We start from the raw sequence: 22,904 nt of genomic DNA, 5'->3' as shown, positions 1-22,904 counted from the left end.
AACTGTCCACTTCACGCTGCCCTCGAATCCCCCTTCTTTCTCCAACTTCGTCTTGTACTTTTGAATTTCTTGCAAAAAACACAAAAAATATGATTCTCCTGTCCTCAACTTTCAGGTGATTATGAATCTCTATTGCTGGGGGACTACAGGGCAGTGTTGTCTAAATAGGAAAGAATTTCCATTTTCCCTCTGGAGAAGATACTCATTTAAAGGATTATTTGCATCTTGAGATGCTTTGCATTCTGTGTATCCCGTGGGAAACGGGAGCAAACAAAAACCCCGGCAACATTTCAACGAGAGCCACCTGAGTGAAGAAAAGCAGCTTTTCCTCCACAGGTAGGTTGGACCACTGAGCTTATTTTCCACACTAAACTAACTCACTTAATTCAGCAAAAACCTGTGATAACCAAAAAGTTATCCAAGCTTCCATTTTGGTTGTTCATTTAGGGAGACACTTCATTCAAAATTAACCAAGAGAATTCTTCCTGAAGTTTTGAGTAATTTGTATCTTTGATGCTATAGAGAATAATAATAATAATAATGACCTTTATTAAGCACTTACTATGTGCAAAGCACTGTTCTAAGCGCTGGGGAGGATAAAAGGTGATCAGGTTGTCCCACATGGGGCTCCCATTCTTAATTCCCATTTTACAGATGAGGTAACTGAGTCACAGAGAAGTTAAGTAACTTGCCCAAAGTCACACAACTGATAATTGGCAGAGCTGGGATTTGAATCCATGACCTCTGACTCCCAAGACCGTGCTCTTTCCACTGAGCCACGCTGCTTCTCTCATGTTGAAAGAGAGTATTAGAGCATCGGCCTGGGAGTCAGAGGGTTTTGGATTTCAATTCCAGCCCCGCCACTCGTCTGCTGTGTGACTTATGCCCCAAACTGTGGCACTAAAAAGTGAAGTGACTTGCCCCAGATCACACAGCAGGAAAGTGACAGAGCTTGGATTAGAACCCAGGTCCTCAGACTCCTCAGCCAGTGCTAATTGTGCTACTCCATGCTGCTGCAGGTCAGTGATCTATGAACTTACTGGGACATATCCAGGTGATTTAGGTGCAGCCTGCAGTCCTCAGACTTACTAACCAATTGGTCCCTGAAACTTGTGCTTTAAACCATAGAAATGTGTCAGAACCTAATTTTTTAAATAGCATTTATTAAGCACTTACTGTGTGTCAAACGCTGTTCTAAGCAGCTGGGATAGATACAAGTTAATCAGGTTGGATACAGGCCATGTCCCACATGGGGCTTATTTAATTTTATTTTACTTATCTATTCATCTATCAATTTATTTATATTAATGTCCGTGTCTCCCTTTAGACTGTGAGCTCGTTGTGGGTAGGAATGTGTCTGTTGTTATATTGTACCCTGCCAAGCGCTTAGTACAGTGCTTTGCACACAGTAAACTCAATAAATGCAACTGAATGGAATTCATTCAATCGTATTTATTGAGCACTTACTGTGTGCAGAACGCTGTACTAAGCACTTGGGAAGTACAAGTTGGCAACATGTAGAGACGGTCCCTACCCAACAGCGGGCTCACAATCTAGATGTGGCTCACATTCTAAGTAGGAAGGAAAATGAACATTTAATCCTTATTTTACTGTTGAGGAAATTGAGGCACAAGGAAGTGAAGAGACTTTAGGTCACACAACAAGCAACTGGAAGAGCTGGGATTAGAACCCAGGTCTTCTGACTCCCAAACCTGTGCTGTTTCCACTAGACCATGCTGCTTCTCGATTTTCTTCTGGAACAATGATATGAATAGAAATTAGTTCCCGTATCAGAATTGGAGAGTCTACTCTTTCTAAAATTCCCTATAATTGTGTACCCAATCAATGGGAGATAAATAATATAGTTAGATTAATGTATTTATATCAAGTCAGAGACATTCTGTAACAGGAGACCAGACTTTTACCTCTCCGAAATCACAGTGGATGTATCCACTCCCACTGGTGATCCCAACTGGCAGTAAACAAATTCCTCAATCAATCAGTGGTATTAATTTACCATGAGCTAATTATCCCAACAATCCTCTGTTTCACCGCTCCACCCCTCTTCCAACTTCCCCCTTTTCACCTTTGTTTTCCCATTTGTCTATGATTCCTGTGCATCCCCTCAATCAATATTAATAATAATGATGGCATTTGTTAAGCACTTACTATGTGCAAAGGACTGTTCTAAGTGCTGGGGAGGATACAAGGTGATCAGGTTGCCCCACGTGGGGCTCACGGTCATCTCCATTTTACAGATGAGGTAACTGAGGCACAGAGAATATTAAGTGACTTGCCCGAAGTCACACAGATGACAAGCAGAGGAGCCGGAATTTGAACCCACGACCTCTGGCCCCCAAGCCCGTGCTTTTTCCACAAAGCCATGCTGCTTGGTATATTTTTTAATATTATTTATTTAGTGCTTACTATGTGCCAGGCACTGTCTTAAACCCTGTAGAAACAAGATAATCATAGGGCTCACAGTCATAATCCCCATTTTATAGGTGAGATAGCTCAGGGACAGAGAAGTTAAGTGACTTGCCTAAGGTCATTCATTCATGCATTCAATCATATTTATTGAGCACTTACTGTGGTGATCCCAACTGGATCACCACCTACGTTCTATTCCTGCTTCTGCCACTTGTTTGCTGGGTGACCTTGGACAAGTCACTTGACTAATCTGTGCCCTAGTGACCTCATTTGTAAAATGGGGATTAAATATCTGTCTTTCCTCCTATATGGATTGTGAGTCCCATGGGGGGCAGGGTCTTGGTCCAGCCTGATTAAGGTGGATCTACCCCAGAACGATGCTTGACACACAGAAAGTGTTTAAAAATATCATCATGACAAATCTCATAATAATTGTTTAGATAGACCTTTATAAACAGGATGATCTTGAAATTTAGACAATATGATGCTTTCAAGGGAATCCAGTCCATATTTTACTCTAAAGCAGTCTACTGAATTGTGTCATTTTCATTTAAGGAGAATGAAGAAAATAAAGCTCTGACACTGAATAAATACACTGACTTCATTGATTAATGTCTGATAAATGTCTATGTAAGGCTAAATCATTTTACAAATGATAAAAGGATAATTTCAGCTCAGTTCTTAATTTCAATACTCTGCACAATTTACAGATTGGATATGGTGGCAGTGAACATGCATAATAACTCTACTGTACTTGAGTTTGTTCTGATGGGATTCCAGGTTCCTGAAGAGCTACAGATCATCCTGTTCTTGCTGTTTCTATCCATCTATCTTTTCACTTTGGTGGGGAACCTGGGCATAGTTGGGCTGATTAGAATGGACTCCCGGATCCACAACCCCATGTATTATTTCTTGAGTGTCTTATCTTTTCTGGATGCCTGCTACTCCTCAGTGGTCACCCCCAAGATGTTGGTGAATTTTTTAGTGGGGAATAAATCCATCTCTTTTTCTGGCTGTGCCACACAAATGCTTTTCTGCGTAACTTCGGGAACCACTGAATGTTTTCTTTTGGCTGCCATGGCATATGATCGCTATGTGGCCATTTCTAATCCTCTGCTCTACGTGGCCGTTATGTCACCCAGAATCTATGTGTCGCTCATCATTGGCTCCTATACGTGTGGCCTCCTGCATGGCATCTTACATACATCCGCCACCTTCAGTTTATCCTTCTGCAGCTCCGGTGAAATCAGGCATTTTTTCTGTGATATCCCTCCACTCATATCCCTCTCCTGCTCCGATACGCACATCAACGAACTGTTACTCTTCAATTCTGTGAGCGCTATTGAGGTGGTCACCATCTTGACTGTGCTCGTCTCCTACGGCTACATCCTGGCTGCCATCCTGAAGATCCATTCCGTTCAAGGGAGACACAAGGCTTTTTCAACCTGCGCCTCCCACCTGGTGGGAGTGACCATATATCACAGTACAGTACTCACCGCGTACGTCAGACCCAGTTCAAGTTACGCTCTGGAGCATGGCATGGTGGTGTCTCTATTTTATACCGTTGTGATTCCCATGTTGAATCCAGTGATTTACACTCTAAGGAACAAGGATGGGAAGGATTCTTTTAAAAAAGTTTTAGAGAAACATTTTCAGTGATGAAACATATAAGGAGCAATAGACTCCTTACAGGGCTATAACACAGAATTTGGAGTCAGGAGACTTGGGTTCTAATCTCAGTGCCACCACGTATCTGCTGTGTGACATTGGGCCAGTCACTTAACTTCTCTGTGACTCATTTTTCTCATTTGTAAATTGAGAATTAAATACCTATTCTTTCCCTTCTTTAGACTTTGAACCCCATGTTGGATATGGACTAAGCGATTAGAGAAGCAGCGTGGCTCAGTGGAAAGAGCACTGGCTTTGGAGTCAGACATCATGGGTTCGAGTCCCAGCTCCACCACAAGTCTGCTGTGTGACCTTGGGCAAGTCACTTAACTTCTCTGAGCCTCAGTTACCTCATCTGTATAAATGGGGATTAAGACTGTGAGCCCCACGTGGGACAACTTGATAACATTGTATCCCCCCAGCGCTTAGAACAGTGCTTTGCACATAGTAAGTGCTTAACAAATGCCATCATTATTATTATTATTATATGGACTGTATCTGAACTGATTACATTACATCCACGCCAGTGCTTAAAACTTAATAAACACTGAAGAAATGCCATAATATACATTAATATTACATGTAACCACAACTCACATTAGTAAAACAAATGTTTTAAAACTGATCCATGTTCTGGTTTCCAATGATCAGAAAGTATTTAAATTCCTTTCAACTCACCCACAGTGAATTAACTAATCTGGAATGAATACTTGTTGTGAATAGGGAAGCTGTCTACCAACCCTCTTATATTCATTCATTCAATCATTTATTGAGTGCTTACTATGTGCAGAGCACTGTACTAAGCGCTTAGGAAAGCACAATGCAGCAATTAACAGATACATTCCCTGCCCACAATAAGCTTACAGTCTAGAGGGGTGAGACCGACATCAATACAGACAAATAAAAGTCAGATAGCAAGTGTTGTGGGGCTGGGAAGGGGGAAGAACAAAGGGAGCAAGTCAGGGTTCTCAGGCACTTAGTGATTCATATTGTATGCTTCCAAGCACTTAGTACAGTGCTCTGCACGTGGAAAGTTCTCAATAAATATGATTGATTGATTGAATATCTCTAAAGCAATAGCAATATTACCGGTCTCTTGCTGTGCAATACAGTCATTATCATTATTTAGTCTCATCTCATTATTTAGTCGCTATCAATGAGAACTATTCTTCCTGGACCTTCTCACAACGGGTGGGAAGTAGGGGATGGGAATACTAGGCCTGGAGGAATCACAAAAGCAGGAGCAGTGGGCAAGGAGAAGCCCAGAATTGTGCAGCTCTGGACTCCCTTATCCCTGGGGCTCTGGAGACTGGGGGTTGGTTGACGGGGGGTGGGGGGGTGTCTCCTTAGATATTGGAGAAATGTTTGCCTGTTCATACACCCCTCATTTCTACAAGGGAAGCCTTAGCAGGGAATAATAATAATAATAATGATGGCATTTGTTAAGCACTTACTATGTGCAAAGCACTGTTCTAAGTGCTGGGGAGGATACAAGGTGATTCGGTTGTCCCACATGGGGCTCACAGTCTTAATCTCCATTTTACAGATGAGGTAACTGAGGCACAGAGAAGTTAAGCGACTTGCCCAAAGTCGCACAGCTGACAAGCGGCAGAGCCGGGATTTGAACCCATGACCTCTGACTCCCAAGCCCGTGTCTCTGTTATGTTATTGTGTTTTAACTCTAACACGTGCTTAGTACAGTGCCCTGCACACAGTAAGTGCTCAGTAAATACAATTGGTTGACTGACTGATTTATCTCCAGTAAGATGAGTGGGAAAGCAGAAGCCTCTAATAATAATTATGGTATTTGTTAAGCTCTTACTGTATACCAAGCATTGTCCGAAGCACTGGGGTAGATACGATTTAAGCATATAGAGAAGCAGTGTGGCTCAGTGGAAAGAGCCTGGGCTTGGGAGTCAGAGGTCATGGGTTCTAATCCCGGCTCTGCCATTTGTCTGCTGTGTGACCTTGGGCAAGTCACTCAACTTCTCTGAGCCTCAGTTACCTCATCCGGAAAATGGGGATAAAGACTGTGAGGCCCACGTGGGACAACCTGTTCACCTTGTATCGCTCCCCCCAGCACTTAGATCAGTGCTTTGCATATAGTAAGCGCTTCACAAATGCCATCATCATCATCATCATCATCATAAAGTACAAAGTTCCGGTCTCATATGAGGCTCCTGATTTATGTAAACCATCTAGGCTCAGGGGAGCAATGGCTAGAATGCTAGCTAGGCTGTGGCTCTGAATCAACCAGGTAGTTTTATCTGTAGAGGTGAGGGACCAAGGACAATGCCCTCCAAGCAATGAACAGTGATTCATTATTATATAGTTTAAATAGTTATAGTTTTGTATTGAATTGTGGAATTTAAATTTTTTTTTCCAAATGGTATGTTTATAACTTGTTCCATATGCTTATAAGCAGCGTGGCTCAGTGGAAAGAGCCTGGGCTTTGGAGTCAGAAGTCATGGGCTCAAATCCTGGCTCCGCCAATTGTCAGCTGTGTGCCTTTGGGCAAGTCACTTAACTTCTCTGGGCCCCAGTTACCTCATCTGTAAAATGGGGATTAAGACTGTGAGCCCCTCCCGTGGGACAAGCTGATCACCTTGTTACCTCCCCAGCATTTAGAACAGTGCCTTACACTGTTATCTACAAGTAGGGGGCAAAATAAGTTAACCGGTGTCAATCGGCCGCAGGGTTCGAGAACCCAAGGTGGTGAAGCAGACAGGAAAAATGACTCGGAGCCCTGAGTTCAGATAGAGCAGTAGAGGTAGGAAAGCTGACTGCTCGCCCGTTTACTTCCAGAGAGGTACGAGTGACAAATAGCCCCATCCCAGCCACTTCTTCCCTTTTATTTGGTTCCCCATCGGAGCTACACATAGGATTCCCCTTTGGCACCCTGTTGCCAGGAGGAATTACCCACACAAGATGGGGTCGTCTCAGATAGGGCCTAGCCGCTTTGATCAGTGTCAGCCCTCCTCGATTACAGGATCTTCCGCGAGGCCGGAGCCTATTCCTCCCACATCCTGTTGTTAAGCCCTGCATGCAATGGAGTCGGTTATGCTAAGCCTTTAGGGAAAATGCAGTCAATGCCACTTCTGCTGGAGCATGTGTCTATGGTGGACAACAGCACATAGTAAGCGCTTAATAAATGACATCATCATCATTATTATTATTATTCCACTTCTGGGTCAGTAATACTACTAGTACCACTATTTGTAATAATAATAATATCAATCAATGATATTTATTGAACACTCTGTACGGGCAGAGCACCGTACTAAGTACTTGGGAGAGTACAACACAACAGAATTAGCAGACACATAATCATTACAATGGTAATAATAATAATATTTGTCAAGCATTTACTATTATCCAAGAAGCAGCATGGCTTAGTGGAGTCAGAGGTCATGGGTTCTAATCCCAGTTCTGCCACTTATCAGCTGTGTGACTTCGAGTGAGTCACTGAACTTCTCTGTGCCTCAGTTACCTCATCCGTAAAATAGGGCTTAAGACTGTGAGCCCTATGTGGGACAACCTGATTACTTTGTATCTACCCCAGCGCTTGGCACATAATAAGCGCTTAACAAATACTATAATTATTATTGTTATTACTAAGTGCTGAGGTTGATACAAGATAAGCAGGTTCCAACTGGGGCTCACAGTCTAAGTAGAAGGGAAAAGAGGTACTGAATCCCCATTTTGAAAATGAGGAAACTGAGGCACAGGTATGTTATGTGGCTTGCCCAAGATCATACAGCAGTCAAGTCCTCTGATTCCCACAGCCATGCTCTTTCCACTAGACCACCATGCTTCTCAATCTTTTCTTAGTTGAGTTTCATGAAATCACATCAGCAATTAGAAAAAGAAAAAGAAGAAAAAACTTAGAACAATGCCTTGCACAGAGTAAGCCCTTAATCAATATTCATAACGATGGTGATCTTAATGTAGGTAAAGAAACATATTTTCCTGTCATGAGACTTAAAGCTCATTGTGGGCAGGGAATGTATCTATTTATTGTTACACTGAACTCTCCCTAGCACTTAATACAGTACTCTGCACAAAGTGCTCAATAAATATGATTGAATGAATGAGAGGAAGAAGAAAATCAAGTGAATTTAAAATCAAATCCCAAAACATCAGTATTCCCAAGTTTGCCGCAATAAACCCTCATTTGTTTTTATCACAGAATGAGTCTGTGTTTCCATGTAACATTTCATCAGAAACTATCTGTAGAAATGTGAATTCAAATAATTTGCTAAACCTTGCCTATAACTGATAGTGATATAAAAGTAATGTATCACCTAACCAATGAACACTGTTAAAAAATAAACACTCAGTGAAAATAAAATTGCTATTCATTCCCTTCAACCAATCCCCCCTACGCTAGGATTTATGTCCATTTAAACCATTGTTCTAGCACGCACTTGATAATAATAATAATAATCTAGCCTGCAGGTGAGTAATAAGAGAAGGATACGATAGTGCAGATGATGCAGGCCTAGGTATTTTTGGCACTACAGTGTAGTCAGCAATATAAACATTTAAACCTCTAATACTAAACAAAACATTGAAATGATAGGGAAATTAAAGAATTTGCTGATATTGTTGGGGAAGAGGTAAAAACGGTGGCTACAAGAAAAATGAGTATTGCAGTGACGCAGGAAAATATGACCTGTGGTTCCAGTGCTGAATTTGGTTATAGGCTGATTATCATTACCTAATTTTGGTCTCATTTTTCCCTGTAGATTTAATCTTAGTTGTGTATATGCACATATTCAATCTGTCACTAAATCCTGTCAGTTTGATCTTCACAACATGGGTAAAATCCACCCTTTCCTCTCCATTCAAACTGCTACCTTTTTAATCCAATCACTTAACCTATCCTTCTTGATTGCTGCATCAGCCTCCCTGCTGGCCTCCCACCCTCTCTCCCCTCTCCAGTCCATACTTCACTCTGCTACCTGGATCATTTTTCTACAAAAACATTCAGGGAATGTTTCCCCACACCTCAGAAACCCTCTTTTCCTTTTCTTCAACTCCCTTCTGCATTGCCCTTACTTGCCCCCTTTATTCATCCCCCCTCCTAGACCCTCAGCACTTACATACATATCAGTAATTTATTTATTATTCTACTTATGCCTGTCTCCCCCTCTAGACTGTAAGCTCTCTGTGGGCAGGGGATGTGTCTGTTATATTATGTTGTACTCTCCCAAGTGCTTAAAATGCTCAATACACAGTAAGTGCTCAATATGTATGATTGACTGACTGACAGACCGACTTGTGCTTGGGATGGATGACGTATCAGTTCCTCTTGTTTTTTTTTGAACTTGTAACTTGATTGATTAACTTATCAGTGAATGAAATTAAATTCTTCCCAATAGCATGACCTCTTTTCCAAACCTATGTAATTCACCTAGCTTTCAGCAGCATTTCAGTAGCTAGTTTGCAAACCTCCTACTTTAGATTGAGATAGCTTCATGATTGAAATAGTGGTTCATGTTACTGCATGGTACTATTTTGTTACTGAATAGTAACTGCATGTTGCTATTAAATCTTGTTCAAATTTAGGGTTGGAATACTTGAAACTGAATAATTAAAGCCTCTCTCTACTTCACAGTAAGCACGTAATAAACATTCCTGAACTACTACTGGTTTTTTTTACTGATGCTCTCATTCTTCCCAAAGGACACCGAGTACATGTGACTGTCTAGATAACTCACCTGAGATATGGAACCCCTGGGTGTGTCAGAAATTAGTTCCCAAGGGCTCATAGTACAAACTTAATAGAGCTCCAGAGGAAACTTTAAAGGAAATTTCTGCCTCATTTCCTTCTACAAGTTCATGAGAAGACTGTCTTGGAGTTTGTGCCTTTAGAAAGGAGTATCCAATGAAGTTTTTGGTTAATTTACACAGAGAGATCCTGAAGGATTGTGGAACGTGACTCTGCTTAGACTTGTGGAAAAAAAATGCAGTAAAAGCAGGAAAACCAAGAACGGCTCTGAGATCCTGGGTGAAGGTTAGACGGGAAAGGAGTCTCTCCTGAATGTAGAATGAGGAAGCTCTGCCTAGCAAATATATGTTGCCGACTTGTATTTCCCAAGCACTTAGTACAGTGCTCTCCACACAGTAAGCGCTCAATAAATACTATTGAATGAATGAATGAAAGCAAATTCATTCCGCTGTGGTCCGTAAAGTGGGAGTGGGAAGGAGAGATCAAGGAAGTAGGGGGTTCAGTGAAATGATGAACTGGAAAAGATGAAAAAGCAGAGAAAGGGGAGGGGGATAAGGAGCCAAGTCAGGAAGTGGGAACAATGAAGTGCTAATCACCAACAAGATGTCCCTAGATCCCTTGATTCAAAATTGAGACAATCCAACCTCTGATGACAAGCGTTCAGGCCTTGCCATGTTTTGGAACTCTAATATCAGGCTAAACCCGATAGTGGAGTTATAATCCCTGGGATTCACCCCACTATTCATTCATTCAATCATATTTATTGAATGCTTACTGTGTACAGAGCACTGTACTAAACGCTTGAAAAGTACAATTCAGCACCAAATTTAGACAATCCCTGCCCACAACGGGCTCCCAGTCAAGAAAATGGACTCACACTATGAAGATCTCATTCCAGGTCTACCCAAAGAGAGACACTAAGCCTGTGAGACAGAAATTCTCCTGATTCTCCTTTCCTCTTAGATAATACTCAGGCAAGTTCTACTTATTCTTCAAGAAAAAAGTGAAGAATAAATGGCATTTACAATGAAAGCATCATTTACCGAAGTTATTTATGATATGTGTATCACATATGTGTATATATATATATATTTTTTTTGTAGGTGCATTTTTATTTTTGAAATTGGATATCCTAGGAATTGAATCGGGAGAGGATTGGTAATTGAATTTGTAGGAGGGATGGATGGAGGCCTGATAAGGGGAATTGAAGTAGGCATTAAAGCAGAGGTCTTTATAAATATAAGGAATAACAGGAGATCTTTATATCACATTTAAATTAGGTGTAGAAAACAGTCCTGCCACTTTATGTATTAATGCATTGAAATTGCATTGTCGAGATAAATAGCTAGTGACAGGCAAGATAAATGACTAGAAAAATGGGGAAGGAAAAGGAGTTAAATAAATGATAAAATAGCAACCTTAGTTGTAATTCCAAGCACATAACATCGCTTATAAGAGCTACAATTTTTGTTTTCCTCCAGGACTGGATGCAGACAATGAGGGCTATGCATAATCACTCTACTGTGGCTGAGTTTGTTCTGATGGGATTCCCGGTTCCTGGGGAGCTACAGATCATCCTGTTCTTGTTGTTTCTAGCCATCTACATTTTAACTTTGGTGGGGAACCTGGGAATGGTTCTGCTAATCAGGATGGACTCCCGGCTTCATAACCCCATGTATTATTTCTTGAGTGTCTTATCCTCCCTGGACGCCTGCAGTTCTTCCGTGGTCACTCCCAAGATGTTACTGAATTTTTTAGTGGGGAATAAATCCATCTCTTTTTCTGGCTGTGCCACACAAATGCTTTTCTTGGTAACCTTTGGAACTACTGAGTGCTTTCTTCTGGCTGCCATGGCTTATGACCGCTATGTAGCCATTTCTGCTACATGGCTGTTATGTCACCCAGAATCTATATGCCACTCATCATTGGTTCACATATTGGTGGCCTTCTGCATGGTATTTTACATACAGCTGCCACCTTCAGTTTATCCTTCTGTGGCTCCAATGAAATCAGACATTTTTTCTGTGATATCCCTCCACTCTTATCCCTCTCCTGCTCTGATACGCACATCAACGAACTGTTACTCTTTAATTTTGTGAGCTCTATAGAGGTGGTCACCATCCTGATTGTGCTCGTCTCCTATGGTTACATCCTGGCCGCCATCCTGAGGATCCACTCCGCTCAAGGGAGACACAAGGCTTTTTCAACCTGCACCTCCCACCTGGCGGGAGTGACCATATATCACAGCACGATACTCGCCACGTATGTCAGACCCAGTTTGAGCTATTCTCTGGAACATGGCATGGTGGTGTCTCTGTTCTATTCCATTGTGATTCCAATGTTGAATCCGTTAATCTACAGTTTGAGGAACAAGGATGTGAAGGAAGCCTTTAAAAAAGTATTAAAAACAGCCTGGTTCTGGGGATGAAATTGTGCTATCAGCTTTCGTGACCAGAAAAGATTTAAATTCTCCTATTCAGCATATCTGTACAAAATGAGCTCTTCTACAAGTAAGTCTCCAGAGGCACCTCGTGACTTGTCTCCTTGTTTTGTAAATTCTCCTCTTCTCCTTGATTTTTTTTTACTGTTTTGCTCATGTTTCATCTTCCTTGTTTGATAATTAAAAAGCACATATTTAATTAAACCTTATATTTCAATACATTATGCATTGTGCAATAATTTCTGGGCCCGGGGGGAGGGGGCCATGGGGCCGGGATGGGCACCCGCTGCCCCAAAACTCTGTCCGGCTAGGGGGGTGGGGGGAACTGGTCTGGGTGGGAGGTGGCGGGGCCCTGGGTCTTCTGGACTGGAAGCTCACTGTGGGCAGGGAATGCATCTGTTTATCGTTGTCCTCACCTGAGTGCTTAGTACAGTGCTCTGCACACGGTAAGCACAAAATAAATTGATGCCTGTCTACTTGTTTTGTTGTCTGTCTCCCCCTAATAATAATAATAATAATGATGATGGCATTTGTTAAGCACTTACTATGTGCAAAGCACTGTTCTAAGCAATGGGGAGGATACAAGGCAATCAGGTTGTCCCTCGGGGGGACTCACAGTCTTAATTCCCATTTTACAGATGGGGGAACTGAGACACAGAGAAGTTAAGTGACTGGCCCAAAGTCACACAGCTGACAAGTGGTGGGGCAGGGATTTGAACCCATGATCTCTGTCTCCCAAGCCCGGGCTCTTTCCATTGAGCCACACTGCAAGCCCGTTGTTGGGTAGGGGTTGTTTCTATCTGTTGCTGAATTGTACTTTCCAAGTGCTTAGTACAGTGCTCTGCACACAGTAAGTGCTCAATAAATATGATTGAATGAATGAATGAATAATTTATTCCGGTTTTTCTTTTCAGCAGGAAGCAATCTACATTCTATCTATCATAACCTTAAAGTCTTATCCATTTCAAATATCCCTGTGCTTCATTAGTCATAGGTATTGGAGTACCATATTGTACCCTACAGAATGTCATGATTGGCAAAATCACAAATGGAAAACAAATCATTTAGGATTAGGTCCTCCCCTTTCCCTGGAGGTGTATTGGCCAAGTAGAAGCCTCACTTCCCTGCATCCTTGAATTCTGAGTGAGCTGAGATCACGCTATCTCCCACCAAAATAATAATAATTGTGACTGTGAGCCCGCTGTTGGGTAGGGACCATCTCTATATGTTGCCAACTTGTACTTCCCAAGCGCTTAGTACAGTGCTCTACACACAGTAAGTGCTCAATAAATACGATTGAATGAATGAATGAATGAATGAATAATGATGGTATTTGTTAAGCACTTACTATGTGGGGTAAGACAAGGCAAACAGGTTATCCCACATGGGGCTCACAATCTTAATCCCCATTTTACAGATGAGGTAACTGAGGCACAGAGAAGTGAAGCGACTTGCCCAGAGTCACCCAGCTGATAAGTGGTGGAGCCGGGATTAGAGCCCACAACCTCTGCCTCCCAAGCCTGTGCTCTTTCCACTAAGCCACACCGCTTCTCAAGTGCATAGATGACATAGTACGGTGGGAAAGTAGGGTGGTGGGATGAGAGATTAGTCAGGGAAGGCTTCCTGGAGGAAATATGATTTTAGTAGGACCTTAAAGATGGGGAGAGTGGAGACCTGCCAGTTGTGAAGGGGGAGAGAGTTCCCAGCAGGAGGGAGAGGGTGAGCAGAGGGTTGAAGATGAGAGAGATGAGAGTGAGGCACATTAAGCCTTTTAGACTGTGAGCCCACTATTGGGTAGGGACTGTCTCTACATGTTGCCAACTTGTACTTCCCAAGCGCTTAGTACAGTGGTCTGCACACAGTAAGTGCTCAATAAATACGATTGATTGATTGATTAAGCAGTTTGGCATTCGAGGAGCCAAGTGGGCACATTGAGTTGTAGATGGAGGGAAGGGAAATAGGTAGTGGGGAGAAAAAAGGAACTTTGATTTTCATTCATTCATTCAATCAATCAATCAATCATATTTATTGAGCGCTTACTGTGTGCAGAGCACTGTACTAAGCGCTTGGGAAGTACAAGTTGGATTTTTGAATAAATTATGTGGTCATCCAATATTTGCGATACATTTTCAGCTTCTGCAGGACTTAACCCTGTTGGCCCCATCCACTTCCACTTTAGCAGGTTGGCTAAATCACAGATACTTGTGATACATTTTCAGCTACTGCAGGACTCAACCCTGTTGGCCCCATCCACTTCCACTTCAGCAGGTTGGCTAAATCACAGACAGTATCCTTTTAAGACCACCTTCTATACCTGTGAAAGATAAGCTTAAACCCTTGGCTACTGGAATTTTCCCAACACACCTCAGCAGCATCAATAACAACATTATTTACTGAATCCCTACTGCAAGGTTGTGGGTTTTAATCCCAGCTCCCCGCCACTTGTCTGCAGTATGACCATGGGCAAGTCACTTAACTTCTCTGTGCCTCAGTTATCTCATCTATAAAATGGAGATTGAAACTGTGAGCCCCACGTGGGACAGGGACTGTGTCCAACCTGATTAACTTGTATCTACCCAGAGCATAGACCGGTGTTTGGCACATAGTAAGCTCTTAAGAAATACCATTATTACTGTTATTATCATCATTATTATTATGCAAAGCACTGCATTATGCACTTGGGAAAATGTAACAAAATAAAAGATGGAAGTTCTGCATTTGAGGAGATGACGATATAATGAGGGACAGAAGAGGATGTTTACTACCAAATATGCAAAAGAGAGAAGAACAAAAGTATAGCAGCAAGTAATTAAAAGGAAAAGTAATTAGGTGAATAATAAATCCACTTAGCACAGTGGTTTGCACAGGAAAACACCTAATAAATATTGTACATGGCTGATGATTAGCACGATCATGAACATGGGAGATTAGTCAGGGAATGCCCCCTGGAAGAGGTGGCTCTTTTGAAGGGTTTTAAAGGTGGAGAAGAGTTTGGGTTGACAGATTTGAGTAGGGAGGAAATGCCATTCAAGGGGAAAGGCTTGAGCAATGGGGCAAAAACGGAAGTTTCAAAGAGTGAAGAGCGAGCTGGGTTATCAGGGTAGAAGAGTTAAGATAGAGCAGAGGGAGACAGCTAATAGATGAGCCTTGAACCAGTGGTCAGATGTTTTTATTTAGTGCGAGATTAAATGAATGGACCCTGGGGGGTTTTGATGAGGGGAACGATGTGTTTTGACTTGTATTTTAATAGGTTAGATTTGAGTTCACACTGGGCTTTTCAGGGGTTTTTCTCCAGGGAGGGAAAAGGGGGATTGAGGGGTGAGCCTAATTATATAAATTAATGAGAGGCTCTCTTCCGACCTGGATCCAGGCAACAGGAGGGCAGAAAACTGATTAAGTCACTCCCATGTTATGCATAATTGTAGATTCAACCTCTGTGTTCATGTAATAATAATCATAGTATTTGTTAAGTGCTTACTATGTGCCAAGCACTGTTCTAAGCACTGGGATAGATACAAGGGAATCAGGGTGCCCCACATGGGGCTCATACTTTAAATTCCCATTTTCCAGATGAGGTAACTGAGGCACAGAGAAGTTAAGTGACTTGCCCAAGATCGCACAGCAGACAAGTGGCGGGGAGCCAGGATTGGAATTACTGACTTGGGGAGGGAAATTGGGGGCTTCCGGGGAATTTTGCCCCTGACCTTTAGCCTAATGTTTGTCTTTATGTTCACCCTGGTCTTGTCAATGAGGGTGTCTCTAGGGAGGGGAGATGTGGGATTGAAGGATTGCTGCTGCTCTGTAGTGAGCTGAAATTGGGTAGCCAAAAGCAAGGAGGAGAAAGGAAGTGCTTTAACGATGCAATGAAACAAAGCCTAAGAGAAAACTGCATCTCTATGGCAAACTGTGGAGCCTTGCAATCAATGACAGTAATGGTATTATTTGTAAAGACTTGATTATGTCCCGGCCCCTGTGTTCTACACTGGAGGAGATGCAATACAATCAGATTAGACACAGTCCCTGTCCCACATGGAGCTTACAGTTGAGTGAGGAGGGAGAACATGCACTGAATCCTCAATTTATAGATGAGGAAATAGAGGCACAGAAAAGCTAAGTGACTTGCCTAATGTCACACAGCAGGCATGTTTCTGAGCCAGAATTAGAATCCAGCTCTCCTGACTCCCAGCCCTGTGTTCTTTCCATTATTTAATCATCATCATCATCATCATAATAATGTTATTTGTTAAGCACTTATTATGTGCCAAGCATTGTTCTAAGAACTGGGATAGATACAAGGTTATCAGGTTGTCCCACAGTCTAAATCTCCATTTTACAGTTGAGGTAACTGAGGTACAGAGAAGTTAAGTGACTTGCCCAAACTCTCACAGCTGACAAGTGGCAGAGCTGGGATTAGAACCCAAGACCTGTAACTCCCAAGCCCGTGCTCTTTCCACTAAACCATGCTGCTACTCAAGAAGAAGGGACACTTTTGGAGCAGAAGTTACGAGATGATCATCGGTAAGTTCCTTGAATGCAAGGATTATTTTTACCAATTCTATTTTATCTCTCCCAAGTGCTTACCACACCTGCACATCATAGATATTCTGTAAATATTATTGATTTGACTGATTTAAATAGAGGCCAAAAAGTAAAAACGGTGCCAAGCATTACAACTAACAAGCAGTGGCAAAATAAATAGCATTGTTTGTGCAGCTCATTGTGTTTGGGGGACCCACACTAGACTTTTTAACCACACATGCACACGTTGATGACTTTCTACCTCAATTTCATTTTCTTCTATTACAAAGGACAATATATATATATGTATAGCTACATATACATATAGCTGCACGTTCTGAGATATATATCCTGTATATATGTATATATGTTTGTACATATTTATTACTCTCTATATTTTACTTGTACATATTTATTCTATTTATTTTATTTGGTTTATATGTTTTGTTTTGTCATCTGTCTCCCCCTTCTAGACTGTGAGCCCGCTGTTGGGTAGGGACCGTCTCAATATGTTGCAAACTTGTACTTCCCAAATGCTTAGTACAGTGCTCTGCACACAGTAAGTGCTCAATAAATACGATTGAATGAATGAATGAATGAATATATCTCAGAATGTGCAGCTATATGTAGACAGGACTGAACAAGATTTGCAAAGATTGAATGTAACTAACTAACTAACTAAATAAATATGGCATTTATTAAGCACTTACTATGTGCAAAGCACTGTTCGAAGTGCTGGGGGGATACAAGGTGATCAGGTTGTCCCTCGTGGGGCTCACAATCTTAATCCCCATTTTACAGATGAGGTAACTGAGGCTCAGAGAAGTTGTGACTTGCCCAATGTCACACAGCAGACACGTGGTGAAGCTGGGATTCAAACCCATGACCTCTGACTCCAAAGCCTGGGCTCTTTCCACCGAACCATACTGCTTCTCATGTGTCCCTCTGCCTGCTGGGCTGGGCTGTGAGAGAAGTAAGAGAATAAGAAAGATCTCATCTTGTGAGAGGAAACTATATAAGAACACTGTGGTGGAAAAAGGCCATATTTTGTAGGTGTGTAATTTGTAGATTGTACAAATTTTGTAGTTTAAAACCTCCTATTAGGAACCCACTGGAAGGCTGACCAGAACGCCCAGCTCTGGTTCAGATGAATGTAATGAGAATGCTTGCTTCTTATTTCTCAAGAGACTTTAGGATTTTACTCCAAAGGTTGGTCAGTTGTAACCCCTATTCTTGAACTCTAAAATCGCTTCGTTTATTTGTTAGGTGGAAATCATTTAAATGAGGGTCGGAATGAGGAATTCGGACCATAGTCCTGAGGGATATCCTTGGTCAAAAAAAAAAAATAACATTTGTTTTTCCTATGTTATGTTATTTTTCCTTCTGTTATGAGGGATTTGTTCCCAACACATAATCGATCTATTAATCAATCAATGGAAATGACTAAATACTTATTGTGTGCAGAATGCTGTACTAAGCACTTGGGAAAATGCAGTACAGAAGAATTGGTGGACATGATTCCCTGCTCTCAAAGAGCTTACAGTATAGTGGGGGAGACAGACTTCAAAGTAAATTACAGATAAGGGAAGGAATAGAGTATAAGGATATGTGCGGCTGGGTGGGGGTAGATATCAAAGTTCTTAAGGCATACAGATTTAAGTGCATAGGTGATGCTGAGGGGAGGGAGAACAGGGGATGCTATATAAGCTCATAGTAAGTATGAGCTTACAGTATATTGGGGGAGACAGACTTTAAAGTAAATTACAGATAAGGGAAGGAATAGAGTATAAGGCTATGTGGGGCTGGGTGGGGATAAATATCAAAGTTCTTAAGGCATACAGATTTAAGTGCATAGGTGATGCTGAGGGGAGGGGAGGGCTGAATCAGGGAAGTGCTCTTGGAGGAGATCTGAATTTAGTAGGGGTTGAAAGATCAAGAGATTGGTATTCTGTCAGATATGAAGGGGAGGGAGTTCGAAGTCAGAGGGAGAACATGGTCAAGGGGTTGGCATTGAGATAGATGAGATAAAAGTACAGAAAGTAAATTGGTGTGAGGAGTGAAGTGTGAAGTCTGGGTTGTAGTAGAAGATCAGTGAGATAAGATAGGATGGAGAGAGGTAAGTGTCTTAAAGCCATTAGTGAGGAGTTTTTGTTGGTTGCATGGGTGGAGATGGCAACCACTAGAGGTTTTCCAGGAGTGGTGAGACCGACCCAGTTTTGTCCCAATCTTTGTATTTTACACCTTCATCTGTTCCCCTCTAGACTGTAAGCTTGTTTTACGCAGGGAATGTGTCTGCTAATTCTAATGTACTGTACTCTCCCAGGAAATGCTCTACACATAGTAAATGCTCAATGAATCCCATTGTTTGATTGATTGATTACATCATGACCCTGTGATCTCACTGATGTGCTTTGTGTGCTCAAATTAATGAAATGCTAGTTTCCCTCAGCCCATAATTTTCTCTGTTGCTTTTTTCCAGGCCTTTGACTTTTATGACTTATGAACCGAGTTTTCCTGTCCAGGTCTATTTCATCAAAACGGATCATCCCACCATAACTTTTCCCAAATCACCATATTGGAGATCATAAAATGAAGTAAGACCACGGAAGGCCAACTCCAGAAGCTTTCATAGTGGAGAGGGATATAATAATAACAGTATTTATTAAGTGCTTACTATATGCCAGTACTATATGTACTAAGTGCTAGTTTGAATTAAAGCAAATCGGGTTGGACATAGTCCCTGTCCCATGTGGGGCTCACAGTCTCAATCCCCATTTTACAGATATGGTAACTGAGGCACAGAGAAGTGAAGTGGCTTGCCAAGGCCACCCAGCAGACAAGTGGTGGAGCAGGGATTAGAACCCATGACCTTCTGATTTCCAGGCCTGTGCTGTTCTATATGCTTCCCTATTTCAGACTCTACTAGAATTGGGCCAGCCCCAGATCTCCAACCCCTCAAAGAGTTAAGATTTCAGATGATTTAGATGAAGTGGTGGGCCGTGCTCAATAAATACAATTGAATGAATGAATGAATTGACAGGAGGAGAACACGAATTATTATTTTTACTATTACTATGGTATTTATCATGTGCTTACTCTGTGTCAAACACTGTACTAAGTACCGGGACAGATACCAGATAATCAGGTCAGACACAGTCCCTGATTCACATGGAACTCCCAGTCTTAGTGGGAGGGAGAACAAGTATTGAATCCCCATTTTACAGATGAGGAAACTGAGGCACAGATAATTTAACTAGTTAAGTGATTTGCCCAAGGTCGCAAAGCAGCCGAGGGTTTGCCTGTGGGACTGGGACTTGTGTCTGACCTGATTACTCTGAATCTACCGCAGTGCTTGGTACGGGGCTTGACACAAAGTACTGAACAAATACCACTGTTTGTTATTATTATTACTATTATTGTAGTTGTTCATTGGCAGAGTAAGATAAGAACCTATGTCCTCTTACTTCCAGGCTTATGCTCTTTCAACTTGGACACAATGCATCAAAATGACAATTCTCTTAGAAGGGTTTGAACTCTTCAGTGCATTCCCTAGATAGGGAAAGCTTACAGTCAATTTTAACTTCTCCTAGTTGATTCTCCCCCTCTCAGGGTCGCAACTGGAGAGTATCCAGTACTCTGCCTTATCGACTATGGAAGGGAGAGTCTCACAGAGGCCTATCCGTTCCATTCCTAGCTTGGGTAGTGGCTAGCGAGTGGAAGGCAATCTGCTACAAGTCAAAACTCACCTGTGCTGGGCAGCAGTAACATGGGAGAGAGTCAAGAGGGGAGACTCAAGTTTACTGCATGGAAGGAGGCAATGGTAAACCAATTCTGTATTTTTACTGAGAAAACTCTATCGATCCACTACCAGAACGACTGCAGATGGAGGCAGGGCATTCTGGGAGAGATGTGTCCGTGGTGTCGCTGTGAGTCAGAGACGACTCGAAGGCATAAGACAAGACAAGTTGATTCACTCTCTCGCTCACTGGACTGTAATAAATGTGTCTACCGTAAGTAGTTGGAGCTGCTTTCTTTGAGACTGGATTCCCCAGAGATCAATCAATCAATCAATCGTATTTATTGAGCGCTTACTGTGTGCAGAGCACTGTACTAAGCGCTTGGGAAGTACAAGTTGGCAACATATAGAGACAGTCCCAACCCAACAGTGGGCTCACAGTCTAAAAGGGGGAGACAGAGAACAAAACCAAACATACTAACAAAATAAAATAAATAGAATAGATATGTACAGGTAAAATAAATAAATAAATAGAGTAATAAATATGTACAAACATATATACATATATACAGGTGCTGTAGGGAAGGGAAGGAGGTAAGATGGGAGGATGGAGAGGGGGACGTGGGGGAGAGGAAGGAAGGGGCTCAGTCTGGGAAGGCCTCCTGCAGGAGGTGAGCTCTCAGTAGGGCCTTGAAGGGAGGAAGAGAGCTAGCTTGGCGGATGGGCAGAGGGAGGGCATTCCAGGCCCAGAGATTAGAAGTAAAGATTGTCAGGGGCTATGCTTATATCAAAATACCAATAAAAAATCCATCTAGAATCAACAGAGTGTGGCAAGGTGAAATAGAGTTAAATTGTATTATCTATGTTTATTATTATTACCAAGTGCTATCAAGTCATTTCTGATTCATAGCAACTCTACGGATACATTATCCCAAGAACATCCAGTCTTCTGCCAAAATCCGTAACCTTTATAAAGGTTCTTCTGTTATCGTTGTTACAGCCTCTTATCCATCCCAGCTCCGCCAGTTGGCAGCTGTGTGGCTTTGGGAAAGTCACTTAACTTCTCTGTGCCTCAGTTACCTCATCTGTAAAATGGGGATTAAGACTGTGAGCCCCCCGTGGGACAATATGATCACCTTGTAATCTTCCCAGTGCTTGGAACAGTACTTTGCACATAGTAAGTGCTTAATAAATGCCATTATTATTATTATTATTATTATTATTATTGTTATTATTATTGTTATTATTATTATTATCTAGCTGCTGGTCTGCCTCTTCCACGTTTTCTCTGGACTTTTTCTAGCATTAGTGCCTTCTCCAGAGAATTAGTCCTCCTGATTCTGTGTCCAAAATATGCTAATCCAATTACCTATTTTATGTGGATTCTATTGCTAATATTGACTTTTTCCCCATATAGATACCAAGGAAAACCCAAGATGGATGAGAGAAATTACAGTACCATTGCTGAGTTCATTTTCTTGGGGTTCAGTAGTGATCCAGATTTGCAGATCACAGTTTTTGTGGTCTTTCTGGTATTCTACACGATCACTCTACTGGGAAATCTGGGAATTATACTATTAATCAAGATCGATGCTCAGCTTCATACCTCCATGTACTTTTTCCTCAGCAACTTAGCTTTCCTAGATGCCTGCTTTTCCTGTGTCATTGCTCCCAGGACACTGATCAATTTCTTGGTGGAGAGGAAAACCATTTCCTTTGCTGGCTGTGTCGCTCAGATGTGCGTCTTTGCTGCTCTCGGGACGACACAGTGCTTTTTGCTGGCTGCCATGGCCTATGATCGCTTTATTGCCATCTGTCACCCACTGCATTATTCTGTCATGATGTCCCACAGGGTATCTGTCTCCCTTGTAGTTGGGTCTTATGTGTACGGATTCCTGAATTCCGTGATCCACACGGTTTTCACTTTTAGTTTACCCTTTTGTGGACATCGTACAATTAATCACTATTTCTGTGATGTCCCACCCCTCTTATCTATCTCCTGTTCCAACACATCTGTCAATCAGAAGCTGCTTTTTGTGTTCATTAGCTTGAACGGACTCAGCACGACAGGGATCATTGGGGTTTCCTATGCTTACATCCTGTTCACCATCCTGAAGATACGCTCTTCTGAAGGCAAACACAAAGCCTTCTCCACCTGCGCTTCACACATCACGGTGGTCGCCATATTCTATGGCCCCACCTGCTTTATGTACTTACGGCCAATGTCCAGCTACTCCCTGGAGAGAGATAAAAGAACATCGGTGTTTTACACTTTTGTGATCCCCATGCTGAATCCCCTGATCTATAGTGTGAGGAACAAGGAAATGAAAGATGCCATGAGGAAAGTAATAGGGAGAAAATCACGCTCTCACTGCTAA

The 22,904-nt window shown here is 42.0% G+C and overlaps 1 protein-coding gene and 2 pseudogenes across 1 annotated transcript; all 3 read left to right on the top strand.

Moving 5' to 3' along the window:
• LOC119923013 overlaps positions 1-4,089 on the top strand; it is a 30,417-nt pseudogene extending 26,328 nt beyond the window's left edge.
• On the top strand, positions 255-12,260 carry LOC119922996 (annotated as a pseudogene).
• A 9,702-nt stretch (positions 12,261-21,962) lies between these two features.
• LOC119922995 (olfactory receptor 1019-like) lies at positions 21,963-22,904 on the top strand. The gene has a single exon (XM_038742589.1). It carries the CDS (start codon positions 21,963-21,965, stop codon positions 22,902-22,904), a length of 942 nt encoding a protein of 313 aa, XP_038598517.1.

The sequence above is a fragment of the Tachyglossus aculeatus genome, unplaced genomic scaffold (assembly GCF_015852505.1).
Source record: "Tachyglossus aculeatus isolate mTacAcu1 unplaced genomic scaffold, mTacAcu1.pri scaffold_136_arrow_ctg1, whole genome shotgun sequence".
NCBI classification, from domain to species: Eukaryota; Metazoa; Chordata; class Mammalia; order Monotremata; family Tachyglossidae; genus Tachyglossus; species Tachyglossus aculeatus.
This window is presented reverse-complemented; position numbering and strand designations above follow the sequence as displayed.

Excerpts from the sequence above, each read along its gene's own strand:
- LOC119922995 (XM_038742589.1), top strand. The coding sequence starts at position 21,963 with ATGGATGAGAGAAATTACAGTACCATTGCTGAGTTCATTTTCTTGGGG.